The sequence below is a fragment of the Cinclus cinclus genome, chromosome 20, assembly GCF_963662255.1.
Source record: "Cinclus cinclus chromosome 20, bCinCin1.1, whole genome shotgun sequence".
NCBI lineage: Eukaryota > Metazoa > Chordata > Aves > Passeriformes > Cinclidae > Cinclus > Cinclus cinclus.
In genome coordinates, this window is record NC_085065.1 from 11,402,050 (window position 1) to 11,428,840 (window position 26,791).

Sequence of the window (26,791 nt, forward strand, 5' to 3'; positions counted from 1 at the left end):
CGCCAGAGCCAGGATGAGCTGTGGCGTGTTCGGGCAGGGTGGGCAGCGCTCCAGGGGCTTGGGAACCCCCCGTGCGGGGAGCCCCTCTCTCGATGAGCTTGGCAGCAGGATGGACAGATCCTCCCCGGTAATCCCTTCATTCCTATTTACTCCCTGATTTCTAGAATCTTCTCCTCTCTCCCCAGAGCCAGGGAAGATGACATCTCGGCTCCTCTGAGCCAGCAGTGCCCAGGGAGCGGCAGAGCCATGGAGCTGGAGTACGAGCTGCCCAACGCCACCGCCTTCTGGTTCTCCCCGGCGTCCCCGTTCGACAACTTCTCCCTGGAGGCTCCCACCAACACCTCCCAGAATGCCACGGGCCAGCACTTCGACCTGACCAGCAACGCCATCCTCACCTTCATCTACTTCGTGGTCTGCATCATCGGGCTGTGCGGCAACACGCTGGTCATCTACGTCATCCTCCGCTATGCCAAGATGAAAACCATCACCAACATCTACATCCTCAACCTGGCCATCGCAGACGAGCTCTTCATGCTCGGGCTGCCCTTCCTGGCCATGCAGGTGGCCCTGGTGCATTGGCCCTTCGGCAAAGCCCTCTGCAGGATTGTCATGACGGTGGATGGCATCAACCAGTTCACCAGTATCTTCTGCCTGACGGTTATGAGCGTTGACCGGTACCTGGCTGTCGTCCATCCCATCAAATCTGCCAAGTGGAGGCGGCCCAGGACAGCCAAAATGATCAACGTGGCCGTTTGGGGAGTCTCCCTGCTGGTGATCATGCCCATCATGATTTATGCTGGGGTTCAGCACAACCACGGCAGGAGTAGCTGCACCATCATCTGGCCGGGAGAGTCGGGCGCCTGGTACACGGGGTTCATCATCTACGCCTTCATCCTGGGCTTCCTGGTGCCTCTCACCATTATCTGCCTTTGCTACCTGTTCATCATCATCAAAGTCAAGTCCTCGGGCATCAGGGTGGGCTCGTCCAAGAGGAAAAAGTCGGAGAAGAAAGTCACCAGGATGGTGTCCATCGTGGTCGCTGTCTTCATCTTCTGCTGGCTCCCCTTCTATATCTTCAACGTCTCCTCCGTGTCCGTCATGATCGTGCCCACACCCGTCCTCAAGGGCATGTTCGACTTCGTGGTGGTGCTCAGCTACGCCAACAGCTGTGCCAACCCCATCCTCTACGCCTTCCTGTCCGACAACTTCAAGAAGAGCTTTCAGAACGTGCTGTGCCTGGTGAAGGTCAGCGGCATGGACGAGGCCGACCGCAGCGACAGCAAGCAGGACAAATCCCGGCTCAACGAGACCACGGAAACCCAGAGGACCCTGCTCAACGGTGACCTGCAGACGAGCATCTGAGGGGACGGCGTGGTCCGTCCTGCCTGCGCCCCTCCTCTCCCCGCCGGCTCCCGGCTGCAGCAGGGGGTGACACTACGGGGTCAGGCAGGAATGCCACCTGAGGGGACGGCTGGGAGCACCCGATGGCCTCGGGGGTCCTCTGCTGGGCTCCTCTCTACTGGGTTGGCTTTCAATGCTGGGAAGGATACGGGTCAGGAGGAGCTGCCTCGCCAGGAAAACAAAGACAACTCACAGCGACGCGGCGCATTTCGACACCAAAGTGCCACCGCGGGCACAGCTGCGGCCGGGGCGGCTCGGCTGGGTCCCCCCGTGCCACCCTCGGGGCCGGCTGGCACCGGCTGGGTGCACCTGGACACACAGGGGGACCACAGGAGGAGAGCCGCAGGTGTGTGATACCACGGGGGATGCACCGACCTGGTGGGAGCTCCCTGCGGGTCTCCCTCTCAAGGAGCCCGGGATCTTTGGGATTGCATTTTCCCTGGGTTATTCCTCATTCCGTGGCGTGCCCTGCAACCTGCCCGTGCTGTGTGACTGCCGCAGCCGCCCTGCCCGGAGGGGACGCGCCAGCACGGAGGTGACTTCCCCACGGGCGGCAGCTCCGTCCTCGCAGCAGCCCCTCTGACCCCACCCTGCCTCCTCCAGCCCTGCCGTGTCCTTCTGCTGCAGAGCCCTTTCCCTGCCACCTGCCCGCAGATTTTTCTCCTCGGTTGGAGAATTTCCCCCTTTTCCCTCCCCGCTAGCCGCTGCCCCTCCCACCGCCCGCATCTGCCGCGATCGCTGCTCCGGGCACCCGCGGCACGAGCGCCCGGCTCCGCTCCCTGCTGGGAAATCCTTGGAAGTGTTTAAGCGGCGGTGGCACATCGGAGAAGCCTGGCACGGGCACCTCGCGCTGCCAACGCCTCCTGCACCCGGCTGAGATCGGGGTTTGTCCGGCCACGGCTCCGAGGATCTCTGGGGTGACACCTCCTGCTCCTTCCAGGCAAGTCACGCTGGAGGCAGGGGTGATGGAGAGGATGGAGACGGGAATTTGGGTGTTGGGGACTCGGTCCCCACCCTTGTTCGAGCCGAAGGGACCGGGCAGAGCAGAAAACAGAGCTCCCTGCAGCTGGGGATGAGGAAGGGCAGGGCAGCACGGATCCATCCCCTGAATCCTGCACTGTGTCAGGGGTTGTGGGGCTGGCCCCACATCTGCTCTGTTTGGCTTCCCAAGAGTGTCCCGAAGCGCTTGTCCCTGTCCCTGTCCCTGTCCCTGTCCCTGGCTGCCCTCCCAGCCCAGCATAAGCCCGGGGCTCTGGAGCCCTGACCCCCCAAACAAAGCCCCTCCTTGGCCAGCGCAGCGGGATCTCGAGGGAAAGCCCAGGGGAGAGGGAGAAGTGGTGGCTTCCTGCCGGAGCAGCCGGAGCAGCGGCCGTGCCAGAGGCCGGATCCGTTCACAGGCCCCTGCTCCAGAGCTCAGCCGTGGGAACGTGGGGGATTCAGGAGGAGAAAGCAGCGGGGGCTCTGTCACCTCCCCCTGTGCCAGCCCGCCCTGGTGGCACCACTGCCAGCAGTCACGGAGCCTTCAGCTGGTGGTACAAGCAGTGTGGCAGGTGAGCTGAGCACCAGGTGCCACCTGCTTTGGGACCTCCAGGCGATGCTCCAGCCCAGAGCACCAGCTCTGGCAGAAATTTCCCCATGGCTCTGGCCAGCTCCTGCAGCAAATCCCAGCCTGGGGCATCCCATCCTGCTGTGCCACCCCTGCCAGCTCCCCAAAAAGGGATCAGTGCCAAGCTGGGTACCTGCTCCTGGCTCTGTTGGGTATTTACCGCAAGACAAAGCAGAGCCATGTCAGCGATTGTTTGCTTTTAACCCTTTCCTGCTCCTCCGAGGATCAGTGCCAGCGTTCAGGTGCCCGTGTGGCACCTCCCTGTCCCCTCACTGGGCACTGAGCGCAGCCCTGACCCCGGGCTCTGGGGCACCACGGTTCCCTGCTGGCACTGCAGGAATGAAAGCACCAGCAGCGGGTCAGGGAACGGTGGAACTCTGCCCGGGGAGGGCTGGGAGCGGGGCTGCTGTGCCCAGGCTCGGTGTCACAGTCTGGGAATAGTGGGGCTGCTGTGCCCAGGCTCGGTGTCACCGGTGTCACACCGGCAGCAGGGCTGCTGTCTGAGGCTCGGTGTCACAGCCGCAGTGATGCGTCAGTGCAGCCGTGGGCATTCCGTGGGGGAGGTGTCTGCATGGAAAGCGGGTGTGGAATGAAGAGGGGGATGTGTGGAGCCCCCAGTGCTCACCTGCAGCCAGGCCAAACCTGGATTTGCCGGTGTCTGACTCCACCCCAACCGTGTCCGTGCAAGCCCGGCCACCAAAATCCCGATGGATGAGGAGGGGGACACTTGTCCCCAGTTGTATTCCCACAGAAGTCCTCAGCAGGAGCCTCCAGCTGGGAACGCCCTCCCTCTGCACTAGTTTGATGTGGAAATACAGAAATCCTGGGAATTCCTAGCCCTGGGAAGGGGCCCTGCCCAGGTCAGCTTTGTCCTGGCAAACCCCCAGGCAGTGACACTTCTGGGTGGTCTGAAATGTGTTCCCCCTTTGCACCCAGGGGCTCTTCTGGGATGGGAATAAGGGGGCTGCAGGTGAGGAATGAGGGGCATGGGGCGCTGCCTCCAACATCCCAAAGGCCACCAAGGTGGGATGCAACAGGGCAGGTGCACCAGGTGGCTCCTGGGGGCTGCCAGGGCCCTCCTTGGCCACATTTCCACCGAGGAAAAAGGGCAGGAAAGCAAAATGTGCTGCCTTGGAGTGCTGGGAGGGAGCTGCAGCCACGGCCCAAGAGTGGCTGTAAAACCAGCAAAATAAAACCTTCTGCTGTTCATTGCTGACTAATAAACATCAGCACCGCTGCTGCTGCTGCCGGTAACGAAGTTTTCCTTCCCAGCCACTTGATTTTAGTGGGAACTTGACCTCAGATTGGATCTGCTCTGCAAAGCCTCGCAGGGCTGCTGGCGGCAGGATGAGAAATCTCTGCTGGTGATTGCAGAGCCAAGAGACTGAGCCTGCAGGTGCTTCACACGCAGACTGGCTCTGGGCAGCAGGGATCAGAGACAGCTCCTGCCTGCAGAGGCAGGAAGGGCTTTTTCCCAAATTTGAGGTGATGGGAAGCACGGATTGGGGTGTGCCACGAGCTCCCCGGGATGCTTGGAGCAGGGACCCGGCCCCTGGGGGCTGGGTCACTCCTGCACGAACCTTCCAGCCCCAGCGTGGCCTCTCCAAAGCCTGTGGGAACAAATTCTCCTTTTCCTCCTCACCCCTGGTCCCCCAGCGAGGCTGAGAGGTGGCTCCAGAGCTCCCTGATCCCGTGGGGTTGATCTGAATGGAGACATCCCTGCTGTGTCCTCGTGTGCAGAGCCGGGGCTGCGCCCGGGCTGGGCATCCCCCCGTGTCCCCCTCGGACCCAGCCGTGGCCAGTGCCCCGCTGTGCTCCAGAGCCAAATCCCGCTCGATTGGGCAGCAGAGGCTGGGGCTGGAGCTGCAGCTCCTCGTGTCAGCTCCAGCGCTGCCTCGCACTGAAATCATCTCCTCCTGAACTGCACCGCCGTGTCCCCGGAGGGTTCCCCCACCCTGCCACAATGGGATGAGCTTTGTCTTTGTGGGAGACTCCAGCCAGAGGTCCCTCCCCTCCCAGAACTGCCCAGGGTCCCATCCGGCTCCATCCCAGCAAGGAGAGCTCCCAAGCTTCGATCCAGCCCCACGCTCTCGCTGTGGAGGAGCCGATTCCAAAATCAGGGAGAGTCTCCATCCCCTCCCTGCAGCTGCTCCAAGGGGGAATCTCCATCAAGGCACAGGCAAAGGACACAGCAAAGCTGCAGAATCTGGAATGGGACCTGCTGCTTTCCAGCCCCAGGGCACCTCTCCCCTTCCCTGCCAGCCTCTGATGCCCAGCCTGGCACCTGGCTGTCCTGAGGGATTTCAGCTCCACGCCCTGCTTGCTCCAGGACTTGGACTGTGAAAAGCCAGGGCAGGAGAGCCCTGGGAGGATCCTCCTCCAGCTCTGTCCTGACCAGGAGATGGTGAGGGATGGAAATCCTGGCCACTCCATCCATCCCTGGATCCGTCATCCATGGATCCATCCATCCATCCATCCATCATCCATGGACCTGTCATTTATCCATCCATCCACCCACCCATCCATCCATCCATGGATCCATCCCATGCAGTATCTGACAGGAGGGATGGGATGGCTGATTGTAAATATATGTAAATTGTATATACTGGATGTACAAAACCAAGGGGGTTCTGTTCCATGACCCAGCCCCACAGGGGGACCCTTGGCTCCCACTTGCCCCCCTGGGGGGTTGGTGGCACCGTGCACGAGCCGGGAGGGACCACAGAGGCTGCTGCCTCTCTGCCAGGTGACTTCTGCAGAGCAGGGGAGGTGAACTGAGGTCTCTCTATACCCTGCAGAGATCCAGGGCCCCCAGAAGCTCTGTCCATCCCCCGTGTCCGTAGCTGTGCTCTGTCACTGGATCCCTTGTGACCAGGACGTGCCCAGGGTGTGTCCCTGCTCCCAGCCCTGTTTTCCTCCCCGGCAAACGTTCCTCAGTGTCCCAGGGTGGGACTGAGCCTTCCTGCACAGGGATGGGGCTGTGGATGGTGCAGGAGGGAAATAAAAGAGTTTTCCTACAGTTTCTGGTAGTTCATGTGTGTTGGAGCTGGAGGGTGTGAGCCAGGCTTGGACATCTCTCTGGGAGAGCATTCCAGAATTGTTCAGGTTGGAAAACCCCTCAAAGATCACCGAGTCCAACCTTGGCCACCACTGACCATGTCCCCAAGTGTCACATCCACACGGCAGCAATGGGGACTCCACCACTGCCCTGGGCACTTCCAGTGCCTGACAGCCCTGTCTTTCCATCAAGAAATTCCTCCTGATGTCCAACCTGACCCTTCCCCGGCACTATTTGAGGCAGTTTCCTCATGTTCTGTCCCTGGGAGCAGAATATACCAAATCCTATAAACACAAAGTTCAGCTCTGCAGCCCAGCAGCACCAACACTGTCCACGCAAATAAACCAAACCGCTCCAAAATACCTGTGTTTCTTTTTCTTCCCATCTCAATTTCCAGCACAAAGGGGGGGTTACGGGTTTTGAACAACCTCACACCCAAGCCCCACGAGCTCTGGTTCCAGCAGCATCCCCCATGGAGCTGGATCCTGCCTGGCTGTGCGTCCGCCTCTCCATCTGGGGCTGGAAGGGACCTTAAAGCTCAGTCCCATTCCAACCCATCCTGGATGGATTCTGGGGGAATATCCCGGTGCTCAGAGCGGTGCTTTTGGAATGGGTGAATGGGAAAACAGCCCCAGCCCTGTTTGAACCAAGCCTCCCCCAGCCCCGAGGACCCTGAGGATGAAACCTCCCGAGGTGTGTGGAGTGACAGCGGCACCCGCAGGCCGAGGAGCGCGACCTGCTTCCCCGGCAAAGAAAAAGAAAACGCAATTAAATAAATAAGCAAACTAGGGGGAAAAAAAAAAAAGAAATAAACAAACAAAGCGGCGCTTTCTCCCTCTGGCCGCGTCTCCATGGGAACGCGGCTGTGCCCGGCACAAAGATGGCGGCGCTGCCATGGCAATGGTACCGGGTGGGGCGGTGCCCGGCACAAAGATGGCGGCGCTGCCGTGGCAACGGTACCCGGATGTGCCCAACACAAAGATGGCGCCGCCGCCCCGCCGTGTCGCCGGAAGTGCCTTCCCCTTCCAGTGACCGAGATGGCGGCAGCGGCCCCGCCAGTGCGGGCCGGGTCCGATGTCGGTGTCGTGGCGGCGATGGCGGCGCGCGGCGCCGAGGCCGAGGCGCTGTTCGAGGCCCACACGGCGGCCGAGCTGCGTGAGGTGGAGCGGCGGCTGCGAGCCGGCATCGAGCAGAAGCGAGAGGAGCTGCGGCAGATGGTGGGCGAGCGCTACCGCGACCTCATCGAGGCGGCCGACACCATCGCCGAGATGCGGCGGAGCGCCGAGCGCCTGCTGGGCGCCGTGCGGGGCCTGCAGCGCGGTGGCGGAGCCCGGCCCGGCCCCGCCGGCACGGTGAGGAGCAAAGGGGGGCGACCACAGAGTCTTGTCTGCTCTTTCCCCCTTGGACCCATCCTTCTTCCCCCGCTCCGTCTCCCTCCCTGGCTCCTTCTCCTCCTCTCGCCGTCTTTCCCATCTCCTTCCCATCTCCTCTCTCTTCTTTTATCCCCCTCCCTATTCGCTCATCCCCTCTTTCTCCTCTCCAGGTTCGCCCAGCAGCTCAGCAGAGTTTTTACGGGGCGGCGGCGCAGCTGAAGCTGCTGCTGGAGGTTCCCGAGCAGGTTTGGGGGGCGGTGGAGGGGGGCCGGTACCTGCCCGCGGCTCGGCTCCACCTGCTCGGGGCTCACCTGCGCCGGCAGCTCCAGCTGGACACCCCCCGAGCCCGCTCCAGCCCCATCCTCGCCCGTTTCCCCATCCTGCTGCGACAAGTGGCGGCTGCCAGCCACCTCAGGTGCGCCGGGAATGGGGCAGGGAAAGGGCTGGATGAGGAGGGGATGAAGTGGGAAGCGATGGATGAGGAGGGGGTGAGCTCCTGGCACAGATTACCCAGAGAAGTTTTAGCTGTCCCGTCCCTGGAAACGCCCCAGTGCCCCATCCTGGAAGCTGGATGAGACTTGGAGCAGCCTGGTGTAGGGATTTGGAACTGTTTGATCCTAAATTCTTTCCTGGCCTAAACTGTTCCCTGTCAGTGGGACTCGCTCAGACGCAGCCCAGGGAAGGCAGGACAGAAATTGGCTGCAGCAAGGTGGGAGAATTCTTAACCTGTCCTGAGGCAGCTGCACCTGGATCCCTCAGGAAAGGCGCTGGCAGGATCCCCGGGCTGTGGCAGGTGTCAAAGCTGGGAGCTCAGTGCTCCAGGAATGCCCCTGGAGCATGGCAGGGAACGAGGGATGTGAGGGAATATCCCATGGCCAGCAAGCACAGCCTGGGGGCTGAGGGGCTCCATCAGATAACGGGACAGCACTGACAGGGATCTGGGGAGATCCTTTCCAACCCAAACCGTTCCACAAACCTGCGACAAAAACCATCTCACCAGTCCTGTAATATCCAGTGGGGCAGTGTGGAAAAAGCCACGCTTTGGCAGTGACCACACAAGCCCAGCTGAGTGTGTGCGGCTCAGGCAGTGACTCCCAGCTGCTTCCTGGGGCAGATCCACCATCCTGCAGGAGAGCAAGGCCCTGCTGCGCTGCCGGACGGGCTCGGACCAGGCGGTGGCAGAAGCCCTGTGTGCCATCATGCTGCTGGAGGACAGCTCGCCGCGCCAGGTCCTGGCTGACTTCCTGCTGGCCAGGAAAATGGCCATCCAGCAGCTGCTCAACCAGCCACTCCACGGTCAGTGCCACGGGGCTGCTCCTTGACAAGGCTGGGGTGAGCCTTCCCTTCACCTTCTCCTGCCTCCAGAGCAGGGATGGGTGATTCCCATCAATCTCATGGTGGTAGGGACACTGCGAAGTAGCCTAAAACTTCACAGTTCTCAGGGGTTTAGGCCAAGCCCACCTGTAATGGGGAAGCAGGTGGAGCATGAGGCTGAGTCCTTTGCCCTCCCTGGAAGGGAGCACAGGGCCTGACAGTGCCACTGGCCTGTGCTGAAGGGCTGCCTTGGCTCACAGTCACCTCTCTGCAGGCGCAGGTATCAAAGCTCAGGTGTGTTCCCTGATGGAGCTGCTCACCACCACGCTGTACCAGGCCCACGCTCTCTTCTACACCGTGCCTGAGGGGATGGCCCCAGACCCAGCCCTGCCCTGTGGATTGCTCTTCTCCACCCTGGAGAGCACCACGGGCCAGAACCCTGCAGGTGAGCCCTGCACCTGCCCAGGTGTGCAGGCAGGAGGGTGCCCCGTGCTGGGCTGATCCCTGACTGTGATCCTAGGCAGAGGAGGGGTGCTGGAGGAGGATCTGAAGCTGAGCAGCTGGTTCAAGTACCTGCCTGAATCCGTGGTGGAATTCCAGCCGGCCCTGCGGACCCTGGCACATCCCATCAGCCAGGAGTACCTCAGGGAGACCCTGCAGCAGTGGATCAACATGTGAGTGGGACAGGGCAATCCCAGCCTGGCTGACTTCCTCCTCATCCCCTCATCCTCCTCATTCTTCACCCTCATTTAAGCAGCCAGAGGCAGCACAGCACACCCAGCACCGGGCACCCTGTGCCAGGGCCTCACCCCCTCACTCAAAGAGGTGAAACTTTGCCTCCAGGTGCAGTGATGACATCAGGACAGGGGTCAGGACCCTGCTGGTGTTCGTGAAGAGCATGAAGGGGCTGGCAGGGATCCGTGATGCTGTGTGGGAACTGCTGTCCAGCGAGTCCAGCAGCCACAACTGGGAGGCCGTGTGCCGGCGCCTGCTGGACAGGCGTGTGTCCTTCTGGGAGGAGCTGCTGCAGCAGCTCTTCCTGGACAGGCTGCAGGTGGGTGCTGCACTGTGGGGAGCATTGCTCTGCACCCCCAGTTGTTCCACCCAGCCCACATTGCACTGAGGCTGCATTTAAGTCAAAATTCTTTTTCTCCTGGTTCTGTTGCAGACTCTGACCAAAGAAGGCTTCGACTCCATTTCAAGCAGCTCCAAGCAGCTGCTGGCTGTAGCCTTGCAGGAATTGGAAGTGAAAGGCAGCAGCGGTGCCCTGAGCAAGCAGGTGCAGCTGGAACACAACGTGGCCCTGTTCCTGTGGTCAGAGAGCCCCGGGGACCTGCCCGGGGACGCGGCGTGGGTCAGCGTGGGCCAGCGCGGGCCCTTCACCCGCAGCGGGCTGGCCATGAAGGCACAGGCGCTGACCCCGTGTGTGCAGAGCTTCTGCTCCACGCTGGACTCCAAGCTGAAGGCCAGGCTGGAGGATGTGCTGTCCTACCTCCCCAAGGATGGCTCTGTCCCCAAGGAGCCACCGCGCTCTGCCTTCGACCGCTTCGCCGACGCGGGCACCGTGCAGGGACTGCTCCGTGAGCGCTGTGTCGGCTGCACCCAGCACCTCCTGGGCTGCATCCAGGAGCAGCTCCTGAGCGCCCAGAGCCAGCTGCACGCCCCTGGGGATGCCAAGCTCAACGCCGTGCTCTTCATGGCGAGGCTGTGCCAGGCTCTGCCCGAGCTGTGCCCTCACCTGCAGCGCTGTGTGCTGGGCCAGGCGGAGTCGGTGCCCAAGGAACCACGCTCGGCCAAAAAGCTGGGCAAGGGCAAAGCCCAGGAGGTGTCCCCCGAGCTGGCCAAGTGGCAGGGGGTGAAGGCAGAGCTTCTGCAGCAGAGCCTGTTGGCTTATCAGCTCTGGAGCTCAGCTGTCACTAAAGTAAGGAGCTGTTTCCTTCCTCAGAGATGCTTTCTGGGGAGGGGTTCCCTCGCTGGGGTGGTGTCCATAAGATTCACTTTGGGAGGTGCGGGGATGCAGCAGGTCACAGGCAGGGTGGGCTGGCTGGCCTTGCTCCTGTTAGAACTGTCCTGTGATCGGGGCTTTCATTTTTGTTTTCCAGGATCTGGTCGAGTGCTTCACCCACACGTTGCTGCTCGACACAGCTGGGTCTGTGCTGGCCACGGCCACCAGCTGGGATGAGATCGAAATCCAGGAGGAAACGGAGTCTGGGAGCAGTGTGACGTCCAAGATCCGGCTGCCTGTGCAGGTATGAGGAGCAGCCTGTGGGAGGAGCCCAGCACTGCCTTCCAGAACCACTTGCTGAGCTGCTGGGGAGGTTGTTTGGTGTCAGGAGCAGAGGACAAACACTCTCTGGTGCTCTCTGAGATACTCACCTCGTGAGGACAGAGGTCAGAGGAAGGAAATAGGTCATTGTCATTGTTTATCTCTATGAGTAAGGTTGGCCCAGATCCTGTAAAACTGAGCCAGAGGAGGAGTTAGGCCTGATTTAAACACAAAGGTCCCAAGAGAGAGATTCCGTGGAAGTTGATGCATTGAAGGACAGGGCTGCAGCAGTGGGACTGTGGAATCCTGAGGGAACTGAGGCATGTGGCTTCCCAGGGGTGTGGTGGTGGCACAGGAAGGACATCACAGGGACAGAGCAGGTGGCAGGGGGAGGAGGCCAGGCCTGCAGTGAGTTCTGTGTTTGCACAGCACAGGAGGAGCTGGATAGGGAAATGCAGTGACCCTTATCCAGTGAATTCTATTATCTGAGGGAAAAAGCAGCTGGATGAGAATTCAGGAGGCCCAGGAGATGAGGGAGGAGCAGCCCCAAGGAGTGGGTGGGCAGAGCAGGGTCTGTGCTGGCAGAAGATGCACAAACAAGTCTCACTGCACTCACTGTCTGGTTAAGTTTTTGGGGATTTTGGGAGCTGCTGTAACCCAAAATCTGGGGTCTCAGACCCCGTGAGATTCCTGAGCCAAGCTGTGGGGCACATCTTTGTGTCTGCTGACGAAGTGAGAAAATCCCACCACCCATCTGAAGGGACGTGGAAGGGAATGAAGTTTACAGAGCAACTGCAAATAAACTCTGCTCTCCTGCCCAGCCCTCGTGGCACGTGCAGTGCCTCCTGTTCAGCCTGTGCCAGGAGCTGAACAGGGTCGGTGGTCACACCCTGCCCAAGGTCACCCTGCAGGAGCTGCTGAGGAGCTGCATGGCAGAGGTGCTCGCTGCCTATGAGAAGCTGATGGAACAGAAGCAGGAGAAGGTACCTGGGTGTGGGATGGGAGCGTGGCTGGGAGTGCAGGGACACATCCAGCTCCTGGGACAGAAAATGCCTGTCTGTGACAGCTGGGGACACCTTTAAGCTCACCCTGCCTCCCCCAGAACTCGGGCAGAAGGGGAGCAGACAGCAGATTTCATGTTCTGGTTATGCTTTGGGGTTGGTTTTCTCAAATATTCCCCCTTGGGCTGCATCACCTGTGGCAGGGAGGAGTCCCATTCCTGCCTGTCCCCTTTGCAGAGGCTGGACAGCTTTCCCCTGACCCAGAGCAGGGCTCTGCAGCTACTCTACGACCTCAGGTACCTCAGCATCATCCTGACAGCCAAGAGTGAGGACACAAAACCCAGCAGGATCAAGCAGGACTCTGGGTATGGCTCATTCTGGGGTTCACATCCTCCAGCAGTGCTTTGGGGGGCCCTAAAACAGTGCAAGCTCCAAGCTCTGACACTGCACAAACACTGAGCTCATCCTCAGACCAGAGGAGGGGTGAGATTCTGTGGCCAGGGGCTGAGGCAGTGGGCTAATCCCCCTCTTTGTGTCCACAGGATACCCTCAGGATGCCCCTGGAGAGAGCAGTTAAGTTTCCAGCCAAGAGTTAAAGCCTTGAGTTAGCTCCAGCCTAGGGGAATACCACAGGGAGCAGGTTCCTGCTGCTGGGGTTGTGTAAGAGCTGGAAACCCTTGGGGCAGCTGCTGTTCTGCTGAGTAATTCCTGTTCTGCTCAGTCACCCCAGACAGGAAATCCCTGGCTGCTTCAGAGCTGGCATCACCAGGATGTCACCCCTGACAGGAGCCCTCTGCTCTGCTCTGCTCTGCCTGCAGGATTGAGAAGGTCATCGACTTCCTGGAGGGACACATCGATCCCTTCGACCTGGATGTGTTCACCCCACACCTGAACAGCAACCTGAACCGCCTGGTGCAGAGAACCTCGGTAGGGAGCAGGGCTGGGGCAGGGAGCAGGGCTGCAAATGCCTGCAGCAGGGCAGCTGGGGTGGCTTTAAACTCCTTAATGCCTCAAGATAAGCACAGGCACTTCCCTGGAAAGGGGAAGAATGTTCAGTGCCAGCTGAAGATAAGAGGAGCTGGCTGAGCCGGCTGCACCGTGTGGGGCTGGCTGAACTTTATCTAACAGGATTCACTGGAGCCTGTGCAACACTAATTGGGTTAAGTAGTGCTGAAACAGGCCTGGGACTCAACTGTGGGAATAATTAAACACAAGAGTTAAGAGGGGGAAGGGAGTTTCATCTTCAAACTCAGTGCTGATGGTGTGCCAGTGGATTCACCAGGTACAGCGGGGTCAGCTCTGCAGGAACCCCAAATCCAAACAGCTCCTGGTGCCTTCCAGGTTCTCTTTGGCCTCCTGACTGGGACAGATCACCAGTACACGAGCAGGGGTGGCACGCTGAGCTCGCAGGAGATTCACAACATCCTGCCCTTAGCATCCAGCCAGATCAGGTGAGGCACCCAACTCTTCCAGGCATTCTCCTGCCTCTGGGAAGCTGCTCTGGAATTGCTGCTTCCCACATTTCTTTCTTCCATTTCCTTAAGGTTTGGACTTCTGCCACTGAGCATGTCAAGCTCACGGAAGAGCAAGGCCACTGCCAGGAGCACAGAAAGAGTCCAGGTTAGTGTTTGAAGTGAGCTGTAAAAATAGGAATATTTCCCCAGTATTCACTGTCTCCGCCCCCCCCCCCCCCCCCCCAACACTGGAGTTAGTGGGGAAAGAAGAAAGCAGCCAAACATTATTTCACCTGATTTTTATTTCCAGTAAAACGAATCATTATGGCAGCACAGCAGGGGATGGGTTGGATTTCTCCAGGACCCTCCAAAACCTCACCCTTTGCCCCTGTGGTGGTTTTGGGGTCACTGCTCTGTGGCAGAGCAGGTACTAACCACTGCAGAGGCAGTGAGGGTTTACATGGCTGAGGGCAATGCATCAAAGACAACTCATGAAATAGGGCTGCAAGAAAGGCTGAAGGACAGTAGCTAATGCTTGAACTCCTTTCCAGTGGGATGCTGCCCTGTAACCCCCGAGGAGGCCTCAGGTACCCCAGCTGTGTGAGGAGTGTCCTGCTGCTCTCCTGCTGCTGAGCTCTAGCAGCCAATCTTTCTGTTGCTCCATTTCCCTCAGTTTCAAACATCTGCTTAGATGGAGCTCTGTGTGCTGAGTGAGAGCCAAGGAATACCTCACTGCTGTGGGGAGCAGCAATTAATGTTTACTTATTACCAGCCCAATCTATCTATGGGGGTCTTGGCAACTGGGACAAGTTGTTGAGTCTTGACAAGAGCTGAGACAAAGAGGTAAAGGCCTGGTTTTACCAGTGTCGTTTGAGATGATCAATTTGCAACTCTCCATCAGTTGAAGCCATTAAGGACCAGACCCAGCAGAAGGGGTGTTTAAAAACTCAGAGTTCCCAGTAAAGGTATTCCTTACATCTCACAACTCAGCTGGACTGGAGCATAGAAGTGTGCAGTGATGTCTGGCTCGTTCTGTCACTCCCCTCAGCTGCTGTCCTGTGCTCAGCACACCCGTGTCCTGTGCTAGCCACACTTCCCAGGATCCCTGACAGATGCTTGCTCCTCCTTCAGTGCTAAAAAACTCCTCTGGAGAGGTTAAAATCTGCAGTTCTCCAAGAACAGCTCCAGCGAGGGCACCAGCTGTGCTTCTGCCACACTGTGATCCCCTGCTCCGAGAGCAGCAGCTCCTGCCCTGCTGCTCAGAGGGTTGTGATGAGTGTTCAGGGGGTTTATGAGCATTGAGTGACATCTGCCACGTGCTCCCAGCAGCGAGCTGCTGTGCTGTGTCCCCGTGTGTGACTGTCACTAACCCAGCAGTGACACCGCTCCGGGCAGCGGCCGTGCCCTGGTTCCACCTCTGGTGTTGCTGAGGGGACAGAGGGAGCCCTGGGGGTGCTGTGACAGTCAGGAGTCACTCTGTGTCTTTCCAAAGGGCCAGGCTGCAGCTGCTGTGCTGCCCAGAGAGGACGAGGCGGCACGGCCGGGCTCCCTGTTCCGACAGCTCATCACCGACGACGAGGACGCGGTGGCGCCGTCCCTCTTCAAGCTGGGCTGGCTCTCGGGCATGACCAAGTGAGGCAGCAAACAATAAAACTGCTCTGGCTGTTTGTCTTCACTGAGATCTCTCTGTCTCCTTGGCAGGAGCTGTGACACCTCCGGGAGTGTCAGTGCTTCCCATCCTCAGCCAGGGCAGGGCCTGTCACACGGGAACCAGGCACGGCTTGGATTGTCCTTGTGCCCTGGCTGCTGGAACAGAGGTGGAGCTGCTCTTTCACCTCCTAGCCTTACATTGTTAAAGTCAAAGTAAAGGAAAAAAAAAAAAAGCCAAAACAACCTACACACTATGAGAAAACAAAGCATTTGACAGCTGGAAAGGGGTGCTGGAGCAGGCACTGCCACCCTGCACCGAGTGGCCCCTGCAGCACCTGCCCGACCTGTCCTGGCTCTAATTTCACGTTTCCTTTCCAGTCCTGCAGCAGTGAAGCTCCTGAGAGAAGCCTCATCACCCTGACCTGGGTGGGAGCTCACAGGCCTGAGCACCTCCACTTGCTGCTCCTGTTCTCACTAACTCTAAATGCTCAAAAAATTATGTTGCCAAATTATTTTTTAACTAGTTTATTGAAATTAAAAAAAGGACTTAAAAAAACTGAAGAGGAACGCTTAAGAGAACTTTACAGAAAGCAACAACTTGCTAACAAACAGATTAGGCAGTCGATTGGAATTGGACAGTTTGCAATCCTATAACACACATGTGGACTCCTCAGTCTCCTCTTGCCACGTACTTTAGAACCACCCCAAAAAGAATCCTATAAAAATTGCTTCAAAGCCCCTTTTGCATTGCAATAGTGCAGCAAACCACAAGTAAACAATCTCCTGTTAACCTGTTATTTCAAATATAGACTGAAAAGGCAACAGGCAATTTTGTGCAATTCCATTTTAACAAACTTTGAAGTTGAAATATCAAATCTACACAGTGCTGTCCCTTCACAGAAGGCAGGGAGCTGCTGGGTCATCATGTAGGGAGGCGTCCCCGGCTCTGTAGGCTGTGGAAGTGGGCTTCCTTCAGGATCTGGTTGATGTGGAAGTAAGGACCTTGGCTTAGTGCAGACTGCTCGTGGAAGGGCTGGGAGGAGACAGGGCTGGATCCTGCAATCCTGGGGTTGAGGCTGGACTCTGCTCTGTCGGGGCTGTTGATGCTGCTGCTGCTACAGCTGCTGCTGCTGCTGCTCCCGCTGTCACTGCTGGAGGACTGGGGCACACAGAGGGTGACAGCAACATCAGACACGTCTTCCTCACCCCACAGAAGCAAACCTTTAGGATAAATCCCTCCCTTCCACGTTTGCAGCCCGATGGGCTGAATAAATCCACCTTGGCACGGAGGGGTGAAGGGACCTCTGGGATGCTGGATTTCAATCCTTCCCAGTTAAACCCCTCAGCTCTGCCCCCAGCCCCACGTTTGCACTGGAGTGATGGAGAATTGGAAAATAAAGAACATTCCCAGGGAGCTGCAGGTGTGAGTACAGGCAGGCAGGGTAAGGCTGGCACTTCTCTAGCAGAGGTTTGAGGGAAGCACCATGCAAAGCATTTTCCTACAAGGCAATCCTAAAGTGAGATCTGAAGCATCTAAAGCAAGAGGCTGTGAGAAACAAATGCACACAACAGCCAATTTAAGTCTTTGAACACCCTAACATCAAGAACTCTTCTCCCAGTTAAGTACTCCATGGCAGTGTTCACTGGAATTGTTCCAGAGCAATTTACTTGACATTACTGTGAAAGAGCAACAGGCAGCAAAGGATTCCTCATGCAGCAAAAAGAACTCAGCATTTGAGTGGAATAAGAGGCCAGGGTTCATTTAGGATAGCCACGTTTCATGGGAATGGCTGGAAGAGCATTTGCCATCATCATGAGGGATTCAAAGACATAAAACACCATTTTAAGGGCTGGTAATGAAAGGTTACATTAGTTCCAGCTAGAATATTTTAGTTTGTGTGATCTGCTGGTCAGGACCTGCAAATATTTGGATGAGTCAGTCAGTGAGTGGCTACTCTGCCACCCCATAAATGATTGATAGAAGGAGACACAGTAAGTGACAGCAGCTAAAAATCGACATTTTTGTAAGGATTAAGCCACAGAAGTCACAGCTTTGTGGCCACAGCAGAAGAGGACAAATTTAACAAAATCCTCAGGGATTTACCAGTCAGCACCAGCTCCAGAAGGGCCTTGCCTGGAGTAGATCAGGAATGGTGCAAACTGCACCAAACACTTTGGAGTAAATCAGGAATGGTGCAAACTGCCCCAGCAGTGCCAGGGAGGCACAGTGGATGTTTGGGGTGGAACACATCCCTGCCCCCAGCCCTGCTCCACCATCGATCCTGACCATCCAACCCTGACTAATGCCTTTGTTTAGCTAAGCACCAAAAATGCTTCAGCTCTGTGGGAGCACAGCAGGCCAAGCCAAGGGCCCCGGGCTGCGAGGAGAGAGAAACACACAGAGAGCTCATTCCCAAGGGAGCACAGATGGAACTGCGGGAGCAACCAGCTCCTCTTCCTAAATCTAAGGAGAGAGAGAGCCCCGGCAGGACAGGGAGGAGCTGGGGGTGGTGCTGGGCTATTGCAGAGCAGCACAGAGAGTCCCACGCGATGCAGATGCCGGAGGGGGTCACAGCAGCCCCGGAGAGGAACCCACCGCACAGGACACTTTGTTTCCTTTTAGTCTGCGCTCCTTAGTGAGCTTCGTTACAGCCACCTTCTGCAAATCAAGGTAAAAATCCAAGTGAGAGCCTGGCCTGGCTTGCTGCTGGCATTTCACATCTCAACAAACGTTTCCCAGCTGTTAGCAGTGATTATTTGGTGCATCTCGGAGTTTGTGAAGCTGGCAGTGTGTGCTGGGACGTGCTTTGTCAGACACTCTTTATTTCCAGATTCACTGGCACCCTTTGAGCATTGCCCACGTCTCATGGAACACCTACCCTGTCCCCAGGCTGTGCTGCACATTCTGTAAAGCATTCGGACTACAGTCAGACAAGAAAAGAATCCTTAAAGTCAGCAAGACAGGCATCAGCAAAGCTTCACAGGGGCAAAGGAAAGCAGCCCAGTGATGTTTATGAATACTTTAACTATCAAAAGGACATCTTCAAGGTTTACTGAGCTCAGTAACCCTTAACATCACACTTCAAGTTTTAAAACCAACAAAAGTCCTGTGAAATGTGCAGATCTGGGACAATCCCTCGTGACAGGAACTGGAGAAAGAGCCACTCAGCCCCTGCTGCTCTCAAACATCTTCCAGGATGAGTTTAACAGAGCCACGATCTGGTTTTAGTTAGAACTGAAGTCCAGCCCTTCCCTAGATAGTGGGGGACAAGAACTTCGATTTGATCTCTGCTAAGAACCCGGTGGTGTTTCAATCCTGGCCAGAACAAAGAGGAACTATGAGAAACTGGGGTTTGCAGAAGTTATTCAGGAAGGAAAGGGTCAGCCAGAACACTCAGACTCACTTGCTTCCCTGGGAAAACGAGAGCAAAGGCTCTGCATTGGTGATTGCCCAGGCTGCAGAGCTGGGAATCTCAGCTTGGAGGATCCCTGGAGGATCCACTACAACCTCTTCTGGCTTGATCTGGGCACAAGCAGTGGATCTCAAACCAAATATTGGGCAAACAACACAGCTGAGCTCCTGGAAAAGGGAGGACAGGCTGAACAGGAAGTGAAATTCCATGGCAAAGGCTCTGCCTCGCTAATGTTTAACACTGGCTGTAGCTGCAGCCTCGGGTCTGTGCCTGCCCATGGACTGAGCAGAGGATTCTGTCACCCCCAGGGTGGCTGGAACCTGGCAGTGGCTTCTCCACGAGCAGCAGGAATGGCACATCCTTACGGCAACTGGCCAAAAAGCAGCACTGATGGAGACTGGAGAGAATCTGTTCCCATCCTGTGAAAGTTGGAAGTCAGGGGTGCAGCCTGTTCTGGGTGAAATGACAATCCAGAGGGAGAAAACAGCAAATCCTTTGGAATTGGATGTGATTCGGATGGGCAGTGGGAGTCAAAGAGAGGGAATGAGGGATAACATCATAGAACTGCCACTAAGGAAAAACCTCCCTTCCCCTCACTCTCCAGAGCAAAGCATGCAAGACAAAAAGAAAAAAGGCAAAAGACCCTGCCAAAAACCAAGTCCTATTTAAAATGCAGCTGCCTGATTGCCATCCTGAGCTTGTGTTCCCAAAGAGGCCTCGTTCTGCAGGGGGGAACAGTCAGTTTGAACCAAAACAGGCCAGAGGAATCCGGACTTTGGGTGATGTTTCACAAAAAGCAGGTGTGCGATGCCCTGCGATGAAAAGCGACTCTCACCTGCTCTTGGAAGTCACAAATTGCTCTCAATCCTCCTTTCCCAAGAAACATCCCAAAAACAGTGGGGATTTTGAACCAGCAAGAGGTGTCTTTGCACACAGCAAAGTATCAGGAAACTAAATACAAGTGTTCCAAACTGGCTGAGACTTTCCAAGCAACACCAGTTGGAAGCACTCGTGCACAATGAGCACGAGGATTTCTCCCTTTGGCACAGGAAGTCCTTAACCAAATGTTGGAATAATACAGATTTAATCTCGTGGCTTGAATTTCTGGGCATGCTCAGTTCAGGGATCTGACAAGAAAACAAGCCAAAAAAAAAAAAAAAAAAAAAAAAGCTCTATTCATCAGGAGAAAACATTGGGAATTCCGTTGCCAGAAACGGGGCAGTGGTGTTTGAGAAGCTGTGTCCATTCCTCAGCAGTGACAGCTCCCCCCTGCCTCACACCAGGGTTTAAGGTGTTAGAACCAGGCTTTTACCAGGCAAGTGCATGCAGGAAGCAGATCTGAGTTAGGCTGAGCAGTGACCTTGCCCTGGCTCAGCCATGCCCGGGCCGTTCCCTCGCAGGAAACCAGGCCAGGGTTGAGGTCACCCCTCCTTGTGGAGCCACAAACCCACTGCCAGTCCTGCTTTTAGTGGTTCTGCCCAAACACCAGGTGTTTACACAACAAGCAAAGGTGCTTCTGGCACTCACCATCAAGGGGTTTTCCTGATATCCTTAATTTCATTACTCCTATTTCAATCCCTTGTTCCACACTAAATCCGTCCTCCTCCCGCCACAAAGCTGCTTTAGCCTTTAACTACTCTACACACACGGAGGGCTTTGACCTGTTGGACAAGTGATTCAGTGTCAGATGGCAACAAATCAGGGCTGCCTCTCCCCATCACACCCCAAAATGCAAAGTTTCCCTCCTGAGAACACAGCAGCACAGGGCACTTTTCATCCCAGAGAATTCCTTCATGATGGACAGCAGCTCTTAAAGCGTTTCCAGCAGTGTTTCCTATCACATCATCTATTTGTACAGGTTAAGGGAAGAGTCTCCCTCACAACAGGAATGTAGAAATATCCATCTCAAACCATTTCCAGATTATAAAAGAGCTCAAAGTTACACAGCAACTAAATGTTTTCTGTGGAGTACAATGAATAGTTGAATAATTAATTCTGTAATAATTCAGACTGTAAGTGCTCATTACAATCCACCTTCAAAGTGAAGAGGCTCTAAAAAACCAAGGATATTTCCAAAACCTTCAAATAAATTGATTTCATTAACTTCAGCTCTGCACTCTCTTTTCCATTAATATTTGGCAACACAAGGACAGTTGCTCACAGTGAATTTTCAGGTGATTCACCCAGGTGACATCTCAGGAAATCTGGCAGCAGTTGGGAAATCAGCAATTCTTTTTAAGAAAAAAGAAATCTCAAATTGCATCGAGAGAACACCTGTCTGGTAAGGGGTAAGAAAATAAGAGTTTATCCCCTATCCAGAAAAAAAAATCATGGAAAATGTGAGAAAAAAACCAAAGAGTTTTGAGTGGTTTAGCTGTGAACAAGTCTTGCTTAAACTGTGCAGCTCTGTCAGAGCATTTTTTTTCCCACATCAGATAAGGCCTGCCTGGAATGTGTTTTGTCTTTCTCCCACAAATAATCACCTGACTGTAAGGAAAGGCAAAGCTGATGGTCAGGCAGAGTGAGCACAGGGACACATCCACCCTCAGCATCTCCTCAGCTCTGATCACAGCTCATCCCACACAGCAAGACCAGGAACAGCAGGAAATTATTTCCCTGGGTGCTACAAAGCAGGATTTGAAATTTCTTCCCAGAAATATTCAGGCCAGGGAAAAGCAGGCTCACTGGAAATGCTGATTTCCAAACGGGTTCAGTGCTGATTTCAACCTCTGATGTCACCAAGTCAAACCTCACGACCTCAAACACAAAGCTATGAAATAAAAATTTTTAAAAAATGCACAGGATACTCCAAGTGCTGTTGAAATGCAGCATGGAAGGAGACTGGATTTGCCTGGGAAGGTTCTCACCTCAGTGTCCCACGAGTCCTGGAGGACAGAATTCCTGGTGCTACGTTTGGTTTGGGGAACATGACTATCATCTTCATTGCCATTCCTTCTCCTCTTCCTGCAGGAGGAAATAAATCATCAGCTCACTGATCTACCTTCTGCTTTGTCCTCCGAAGGCACCCAAAAAAAAAGCAGGAACACCTGATAAATTAATGCAGGATGTCTCCATACCCCTGTGCTGTGGACTCTCAGATTCCCCTTTTAGCTGCTGCCTGAGGGCAAGGAGAAAAGGATCCTGCTTCTCACAAGATGTTTCCATCAGTTTAATGTGGACTCACATTAAACACACCCTTCTAAATAAACTCATTTAACAATTGTCAGCCTTGCACATCTAAATATAATCCCTGGGCTCAGTGACACCTGACAGGCTGGGGACAGCACTGGGACGGTGGCAGTGACCACATCTCCAATTATTCAGCTGCTCACACCGCCCCAGAACAACTCTCCACTCTGACAGTGTTTGGAGTCGAGTCACATTCCAAAAAAACAATCAAATTTCCCGTGTGGAAACAAGGTTTTGTCAGGAAACACCTCGTGGAAAACAAACCCTTCCCTGTTTCTGAGGTGTGTGCCACGCTCTCTTGATACCTTGTACTGCCTGGTCTGGTGGGTAAAAGTTTTAACTTAATTTTTATTGAAATCTTTGTAGGAATCAAGGCAAAGCAGAGTATGGAGGAAGATAATGGGGTGAGGGCAGTGCTAATATTCCCAGATTAGAGGCGACAAAGAGAAGATCTCAAAGACCAGGACTTGGAACAAACTGGGACAGCGGAAGGTGTCCCTGGCCATGGATGAGACTGAAGGTCACTTCCAACCCAAAACACTGTGAGATTCTGTGACACCAACACAGCAGCTGATCCCAGCAGCATCCCAGAATTCCTACACAAACATCAAACACTTCTCCCCTTCGCATACAAATGTGACATATCAGCCAAGATCTCAGCAGCCTCAAAAAAAAAAAAAAACAACAAAAAAAACCACACAGGATGGAGCTGTTTTGGTGTGCCTAAAATTAATCTGTGCTCGAATGAGTCAAAACAGACTCGAGGGAGGTATTTATAACTGGCTCCTTTCTTACAGCCAGGCTGTGCAGCAGCCTCAGCTGCCAGGATTTGGCCCACGCCTACAGCCCGGAGCTGCCTCCCTGCTCCCCATCCCTGGGATCGCAAGCACCAAACGCTGACCATCCGGCCCGGGAAGGGAAATTCCTCCCTTCACCCCACGTTTGCCTCTGCATCCTTCCTTTCCTCAACACCTGCAGTGACCTCAACAGCTTGGACGGGGCTGTGGAAGGCGTCCCTGTCCATGGCAGGGGTGCAACAAGGAAAGGCTTTAAGGTCCTCTTCACCCATTCCTGCCTCCGCGATCCTCCACTGCCTCGCAGCTCCTGCCCAGCTCCCACCCGCTCCACGATCCCTCCGGCTCCTCCCTCACCACTCCGAGAATCTCCCCCGAACCCTCCACATCCCCCAGATCCCTTCACCCTCCGGAAAGCACCCGACCTCCCTCGCCGACACCTTGAAGCCCTCAGCCCCTCTGAACCCCTCCCACCGCTCGAGGGCCGCTCTCCCCTTTCCCACCCCTCACCTCCGCACCCCCTCACGCCAACCCCTCCAGCACCGCCCTCACCCTCCCCGCTCGAGCGGCCGAGCCGCCCCAGCCCTCAGCCCGGCCCCTCCTTCCCCTCCCTCAGGCCGCGCTGCCCTCGCCCACCTCTGTCTCGCTCCCCGCTCGTTCGGCAGCGGCTGCCGGCAGCTCATGGCGGGTCGGAGCGCGGCGGGGCGAGCGGAGGCCGCGGTGCGGGGCGGAGGCCGCGGTCTGAGGGGCGGCAGCGCGGCCCTGCCCGGCCCCGAGCGCCGCTTCCGCCGCCGCCGCCTCGCCCCGTGACGTCACGGCGTGCGCCCGCGCGGGCGGGGCCGCGCCATTGTGACGTCACAGCGCGCGCCGCGCGCAGGCAGGCGGCGAGGGAGAGCCGCGCCATTGTGACGTCACCGAGGATGAAGGGATGGAGGGGGGGAAATCAGGCGCGGTGATGGCGGCGGGGACGGAGCTGTGCCCGCACTGCCAGCGGCCCTTCAAGCGGCTCCGCGCTCACCTCCCGCACTGCAAGGCCGCGCCGGCATCGCCATCGGCACCGAGCCCCGGGCCTGCCCCCGCACCGGGCCCGGGCCCCGGCAGCGGCCCAGGTGCGGGGCCCGGCCGCCCCAGGAGCGGCTCCCGCGCCGTGCAGGACGTGGCCAGGAGCCTGGACTTGCACCCCGAGGAGGTGGAGGATGTCCCCAAGAAGCTGAAGAAGGGGGTGAAGGTGGTGATCGAGAAGCACCGAGCCAGAGTGGTCAGGGAGAAGGAGCCCCGAAGCAGGGCAGGAGCGGCGGGGAGCGGCGGGGAAGGGACGGATCCCGGCCCCGATCCCCACCCGCAGCGCCGCAAAACTGCCCAAAAATCCAAGAGCAAGGAGATTTGGAGCCAGGGAGCCGTGGGGAACGGGACTGGGAGCTCCAAGGGAGAAAAAAATAATTTAAAGGCAACAAAGATACTTCCAGAGCCCCCTGACAGCAGAAATAGCCCCGGTGACCTGGGACAGCAGGAGAGAAGAGATAAATTCACGGCAGGAGAGGAGCAGGGGCACCTGGACGTCGGGGTGGGATCTAAATGCCCCGTGGCTGCTTTGCATCCCAAGAACCTCCATCTGTCACTGATGGAGGCATGCGGAGGTCAGGCGATATCCAAAAATGAGCTCAGCAGCCCGCAGGGGCTGCGGGACGGCAGGGAGCGGGTGGAGCGAGTGTCCGAGGTCATGCTGAACCTGGGGAGAACCCCGGAGCTGGCTCTGCTCCACCCTCCCAAAATCCAGCCCACCTGTTCAGCCCAGGTGTCTGGCAGGAGCGCCAGGACTGGCACCACGGGCTTGGAGTGGTTTCCAGACTTGTACCCTGATTATGAAGGGCTGAGGATTTTTCCAGGGAAACATTTCCAGGAGGATGTGAGGAGCACAGTGGAGACACCCAAGGGTGATTTCACGCAGAGGCAACAAGGTAATGAAAGTCTTCCTGCTGGGAGTTGCTGGAATGGTGACTGTGAAGGGGAGAGGAGGGGTTGGGAATGCTGAGCTGCTGGGCTTGCCCAGGGAAGGATCCAGGAGAAGCCAAGGAGGTTTAACTGGGCATCCTCCAGCCTGCAAAGTCAATGGTTGATGTTTTTATGGAGGCTGGAGACAGGCTCCTGCATGTTTGGGTTGCCAGAGCCCAGACTTTGTGGGAGAGGTGATTCCCTCTCCTTTTCCAAACCCAAATTCCATGAGCACTGTCACTTGTCACCCCACAGGTCCCCTCTCGGCGAGGCCCCTGATGGAGGTGAGGCTGGGGGAGCTGCACACCTGGATCAGCACCTGCAACTTCTCTCCCCAGGGGCTGCTGGGAGCAGCGCAGAGAGGTGAGAATTCCTGGCTTTTGGGGCAGATCCATCCCACTTTTCCCTGATTTACTTTACTGGTCCCAGTGCCCAGCCTGGATGGCTCTAAAACTCATCCAGCCTGGCCTTGGACCCTCCCAGGGATCCAGGAACAGCCACAGCTTCTCTGGCCTCCCCTCCCTCACAAGGACCACTTCCATCCCATCTCTCATCCCAACATCCCACCTATCCCCACCCTCTGTCAGTGGGAATAAACTATAAATAAAATTTAAAATAAAATTATAAATAAAAATAAAACTTTAGCTTTGTAAAGTTGCATGGAAACAGTGAATTGCCAAGACCAGCCCATGATTTATCCTTTTTCTTTTCTCTCCCAACAGCCTTTAGCAGTTATTGTGCCAAATACATCCACGTGAAGCAGGGAGGAGCTGCTGGAATCTCCATGCTCCTGGCTGGCTACTGCCTGCTCAGCTATGGCTGGAACTATCAGCACTTCAGTAAGAATTCCTTGGACTCTCTTATTTCAGGAATTCTTCCTTTTGCAGCACTGGGAAAGTCTGTTTAGCATTCCTGTTAATTAAAGCTGTGGAATAATTTAAATCATTAAATTATTTAAGTACTCCCCATTTAAGAGTAACACCGGAGCTCAGAGAGCAGGATTCTCTAGGGGGGCAGAGCAATTTTGTTAATAAATTACTGATAGCAGTTGCTGACTCCCTGGAGAGCACCAGGATTGTCAGGAGCACTTGCAGAAGCCCACACAGGGCAGAGGGAGGAGATATTCCACCAGGAGCTCCTGTTCCCTGCATTCCCTGACCAATGGAAGGGATTTGCTGGTGTTTGGGTGGTTCCCCCTTGCAGCACATAGACAGAGAAGCTGCAGTCAGGCTCCTCATCCCACCTGGAGGCCCCAGACAGATCCCTGGGCTGACACTGGATTGGTTTTCTCCCTGTTGTTCCAGAACGGCGCCGCTGGCGAAAATACCACTGAAGGAGCTGGAGCAGCACCCGAGGAACATCCACAGCTCTTTGGGAGGCAACAGAGCAGCCAGGACTGGGATCCCAGCAGGAATTCCCAGCAGCAGGGGCCGGGCTGGAGCTGAGGAGGTGCCACTTTGCAGGTCGGCTTCGCGTAGCAGAGAGGGGACAGGGACAGCCTGTGGCCGCCCCTCAGTGGGTCAGGCAGCTTTTAGTAGCTAAGTGAGAAAGCATTAGAGGCACCCTGAGAGATGTGTGTGGGCAGGAGAGCTCCTGGAGGCTGCAGAGCCCCAGAGCCCTTAATTGGGGCAGAGGACAGCAACTTGGCCTGAGCTGTCATTAGAGATTGTGACAATTCTTCTGTAGCTCGGTGTAGTAGCAGGGTGGTTTTCAACCCCAATAACCTTTCCCTTTAAATTCAGAGCTGTGCCTAGCTCAGCCCAGTTTGTACTCATCCCTTGTACTGGTGGGACTGGCCAGGACATGTGTGAAGGCACTGGAGCAGCAGCTCAGACCACAGCACCTTAATTCCAGGGGAAAAAAAAAAACAAAAAAAAACAATCCATGGGATGAGCTGTTGTGCCCAAAGGGCAAACCCGTGCCTGCAGCAGACAAACCAGGACAGTCAGGAGTGCTAGTTGGAGCCTGCCATTCCCAGACATGTCTGGGAAAGGGTTGCTCATGTTGCAGGCACAAAGGGCAAAAAGAAAAGCCAAGAATTAAAAGTCTGAGCTCTTTACTGCACTGTGCAGAATAGTGCTGTGACAGAGGTGTTGCACCAAAAACTTCTCACCAGCAATTAAAATTTGTGTGGATTTTCCTTTCCTGCTTGGGTTGTGATGTGAAACATGCTGCTTTGTGCCCCTTTCCCAAAGGGATAAGCACATCCTCACCCCTGTCCCCAGGATCCTGGCACCAGCCAGTCCTGCACCCCTTCAAACCTTGGGAATGCTGCTGCTG

The 26,791-nt window shown here is 56.2% G+C and overlaps 4 protein-coding genes across 8 annotated transcripts; 3 read left to right on the forward strand and 1 right to left on the reverse strand.

The window, feature by feature from the left end:
• The first annotated feature begins 246 nt into the window (after window positions 1-246).
• SSTR2 (somatostatin receptor 2) lies at window positions 247-1,362 on the forward strand. The gene has a single exon (XM_062506294.1). The coding sequence runs from the start codon at window positions 247-249 to the stop codon at window positions 1,360-1,362; it is 1,116 nt and encodes a 371-aa protein (XP_062362278.1).
• A 5,247-nt stretch (window positions 1,363-6,609) lies between these two features.
• Window positions 6,610-15,148, forward strand: COG1 (component of oligomeric golgi complex 1). 4 transcript variants are annotated; one of them, XM_062506455.1, is made up of 15 exons: window positions 6,613-7,417; window positions 7,609-7,853; window positions 8,553-8,734; window positions 9,027-9,197; window positions 9,273-9,426; window positions 9,596-9,806; window positions 9,921-10,673; window positions 10,855-11,001; window positions 11,840-12,001; window positions 12,257-12,384; window positions 12,838-12,946; window positions 13,361-13,470; window positions 13,564-13,643; window positions 14,851-14,873; window positions 14,999-15,148. In XM_062506455.1, the coding sequence occupies exons 1-15, from the start codon at window positions 6,917-6,919 to the stop codon at window positions 15,107-15,109; spliced, it is 3,087 nt and encodes a 1,028-aa protein (XP_062362439.1). In that variant the 5' UTR covers window positions 6,613-6,916; the 3' UTR covers window positions 15,110-15,148. The 4 variants fall into 4 exon arrangements, 2 of the variants coding, with proteins under 2 accessions (XP_062362439.1, XP_062362438.1); XM_062506454.1 differs by lacking the exon at window positions 14,851-14,873 and having other exon boundaries at window positions 6,614-7,417; window positions 13,564-13,639; window positions 14,966-15,148; XR_009933852.1 differs by lacking the exons at window positions 13,564-13,643; window positions 14,851-14,873; window positions 14,999-15,148 and having other exon boundaries at window positions 6,611-7,417; window positions 12,562-12,946; window positions 13,361-13,399.
• On the reverse strand, window positions 15,133-23,311 carry VCF1 (VCP nuclear cofactor family member 1). Of its 2 annotated transcripts, XM_062506456.1 has the most exons (4): window positions 23,156-23,311; window positions 21,404-21,500; window positions 17,720-17,782; window positions 15,133-16,282 (listed from the first exon to the last, which is right to left on the reverse strand). In XM_062506456.1, the coding sequence occupies exons 1-4, from the start codon at window positions 23,200-23,202 to the stop codon at window positions 16,046-16,048; spliced, it is 444 nt and encodes a 147-aa protein (XP_062362440.1). In that variant the 5' UTR covers window positions 23,203-23,311; the 3' UTR covers window positions 15,133-16,045. The 2 variants fall into 2 exon arrangements, with proteins under 2 accessions (XP_062362440.1, XP_062362441.1); XM_062506457.1 differs by lacking the exon at window positions 17,720-17,782 and having other exon boundaries at window positions 15,134-16,282.
• A 163-nt stretch (window positions 23,312-23,474) lies between these two features.
• Window positions 23,475-26,767, forward strand: MTNAP1 (mitochondrial nucleoid associated protein 1). Its single transcript, XM_062506195.1, has 4 exons — window positions 23,475-24,477; window positions 24,767-24,874; window positions 25,234-25,350; window positions 25,816-26,767. The coding sequence occupies exons 1-4, from the start codon at window positions 23,475-23,477 to the stop codon at window positions 25,842-25,844; spliced, it is 1,257 nt and encodes a 418-aa protein (XP_062362179.1). The 3' UTR covers window positions 25,845-26,767.
• The last annotated feature ends 24 nt before the right edge of the window (window positions 26,768-26,791 follow it).

Excerpts from the sequence above, each read along its gene's own strand:
- SSTR2 (XM_062506294.1), top strand. The coding sequence starts at position 247 with ATGGAGCTGGAGTACGAGCTGCCCAACGCCACCGCCTTCTGGTTCTCC.
- MTNAP1 (XM_062506195.1), top strand. The coding sequence starts at position 23,475 with ATGGCGGCGGGGACGGAGCTGTGCCCGCACTGCCAGCGGCCCTTCAAG. Across the intron at positions 24,478-24,766 it reads TTTCACGCAGAGGCAACAAG|GTCCCCTCTCGGCGAGGCCC; the intron begins GTAATGAAAGTC and ends GTCACCCCACAG. Across the intron at positions 25,351-25,815 it reads CTGGAACTATCAGCACTTCA|AACGGCGCCGCTGGCGAAAA; the intron begins GTAAGAATTCCT and ends CTGTTGTTCCAG.
- COG1 (XM_062506454.1), top strand. The coding sequence starts at position 6,917 with ATGGGAACGCGGCTGTGCCCGGCACAAAGATGGCGGCGCTGCCATGGC. Across the intron at positions 9,198-9,272 it reads CACGGGCCAGAACCCTGCAG|GCAGAGGAGGGGTGCTGGAG; the intron begins GTGAGCCCTGCA and ends CTGTGATCCTAG. Across the intron at positions 12,385-12,837 it reads AGGATCAAGCAGGACTCTGG|GATTGAGAAGGTCATCGACT; the intron begins GTATGGCTCATT and ends CTCTGCCTGCAG.
- VCF1 (XM_062506456.1), bottom strand. The coding sequence starts at position 23,202 with ATGAGCTGCCGGCAGCCGCTGCCGAACGAGCGGGGAGCGAGACAGAG. Across the intron at positions 17,783-21,403 it reads AGGACTCGTGGGACACTGAG|AAGGTGGCTGTAACGAAGCT; the intron begins GTGAGAACCTTC and ends CTTGATTTGCAG. Across the intron at positions 16,283-17,719 it reads GAAACAAAGTGTCCTGTGCG|TCCTCCAGCAGTGACAGCGG; the intron begins GTGGGTTCCTCT and ends TGTGTGCCCCAG.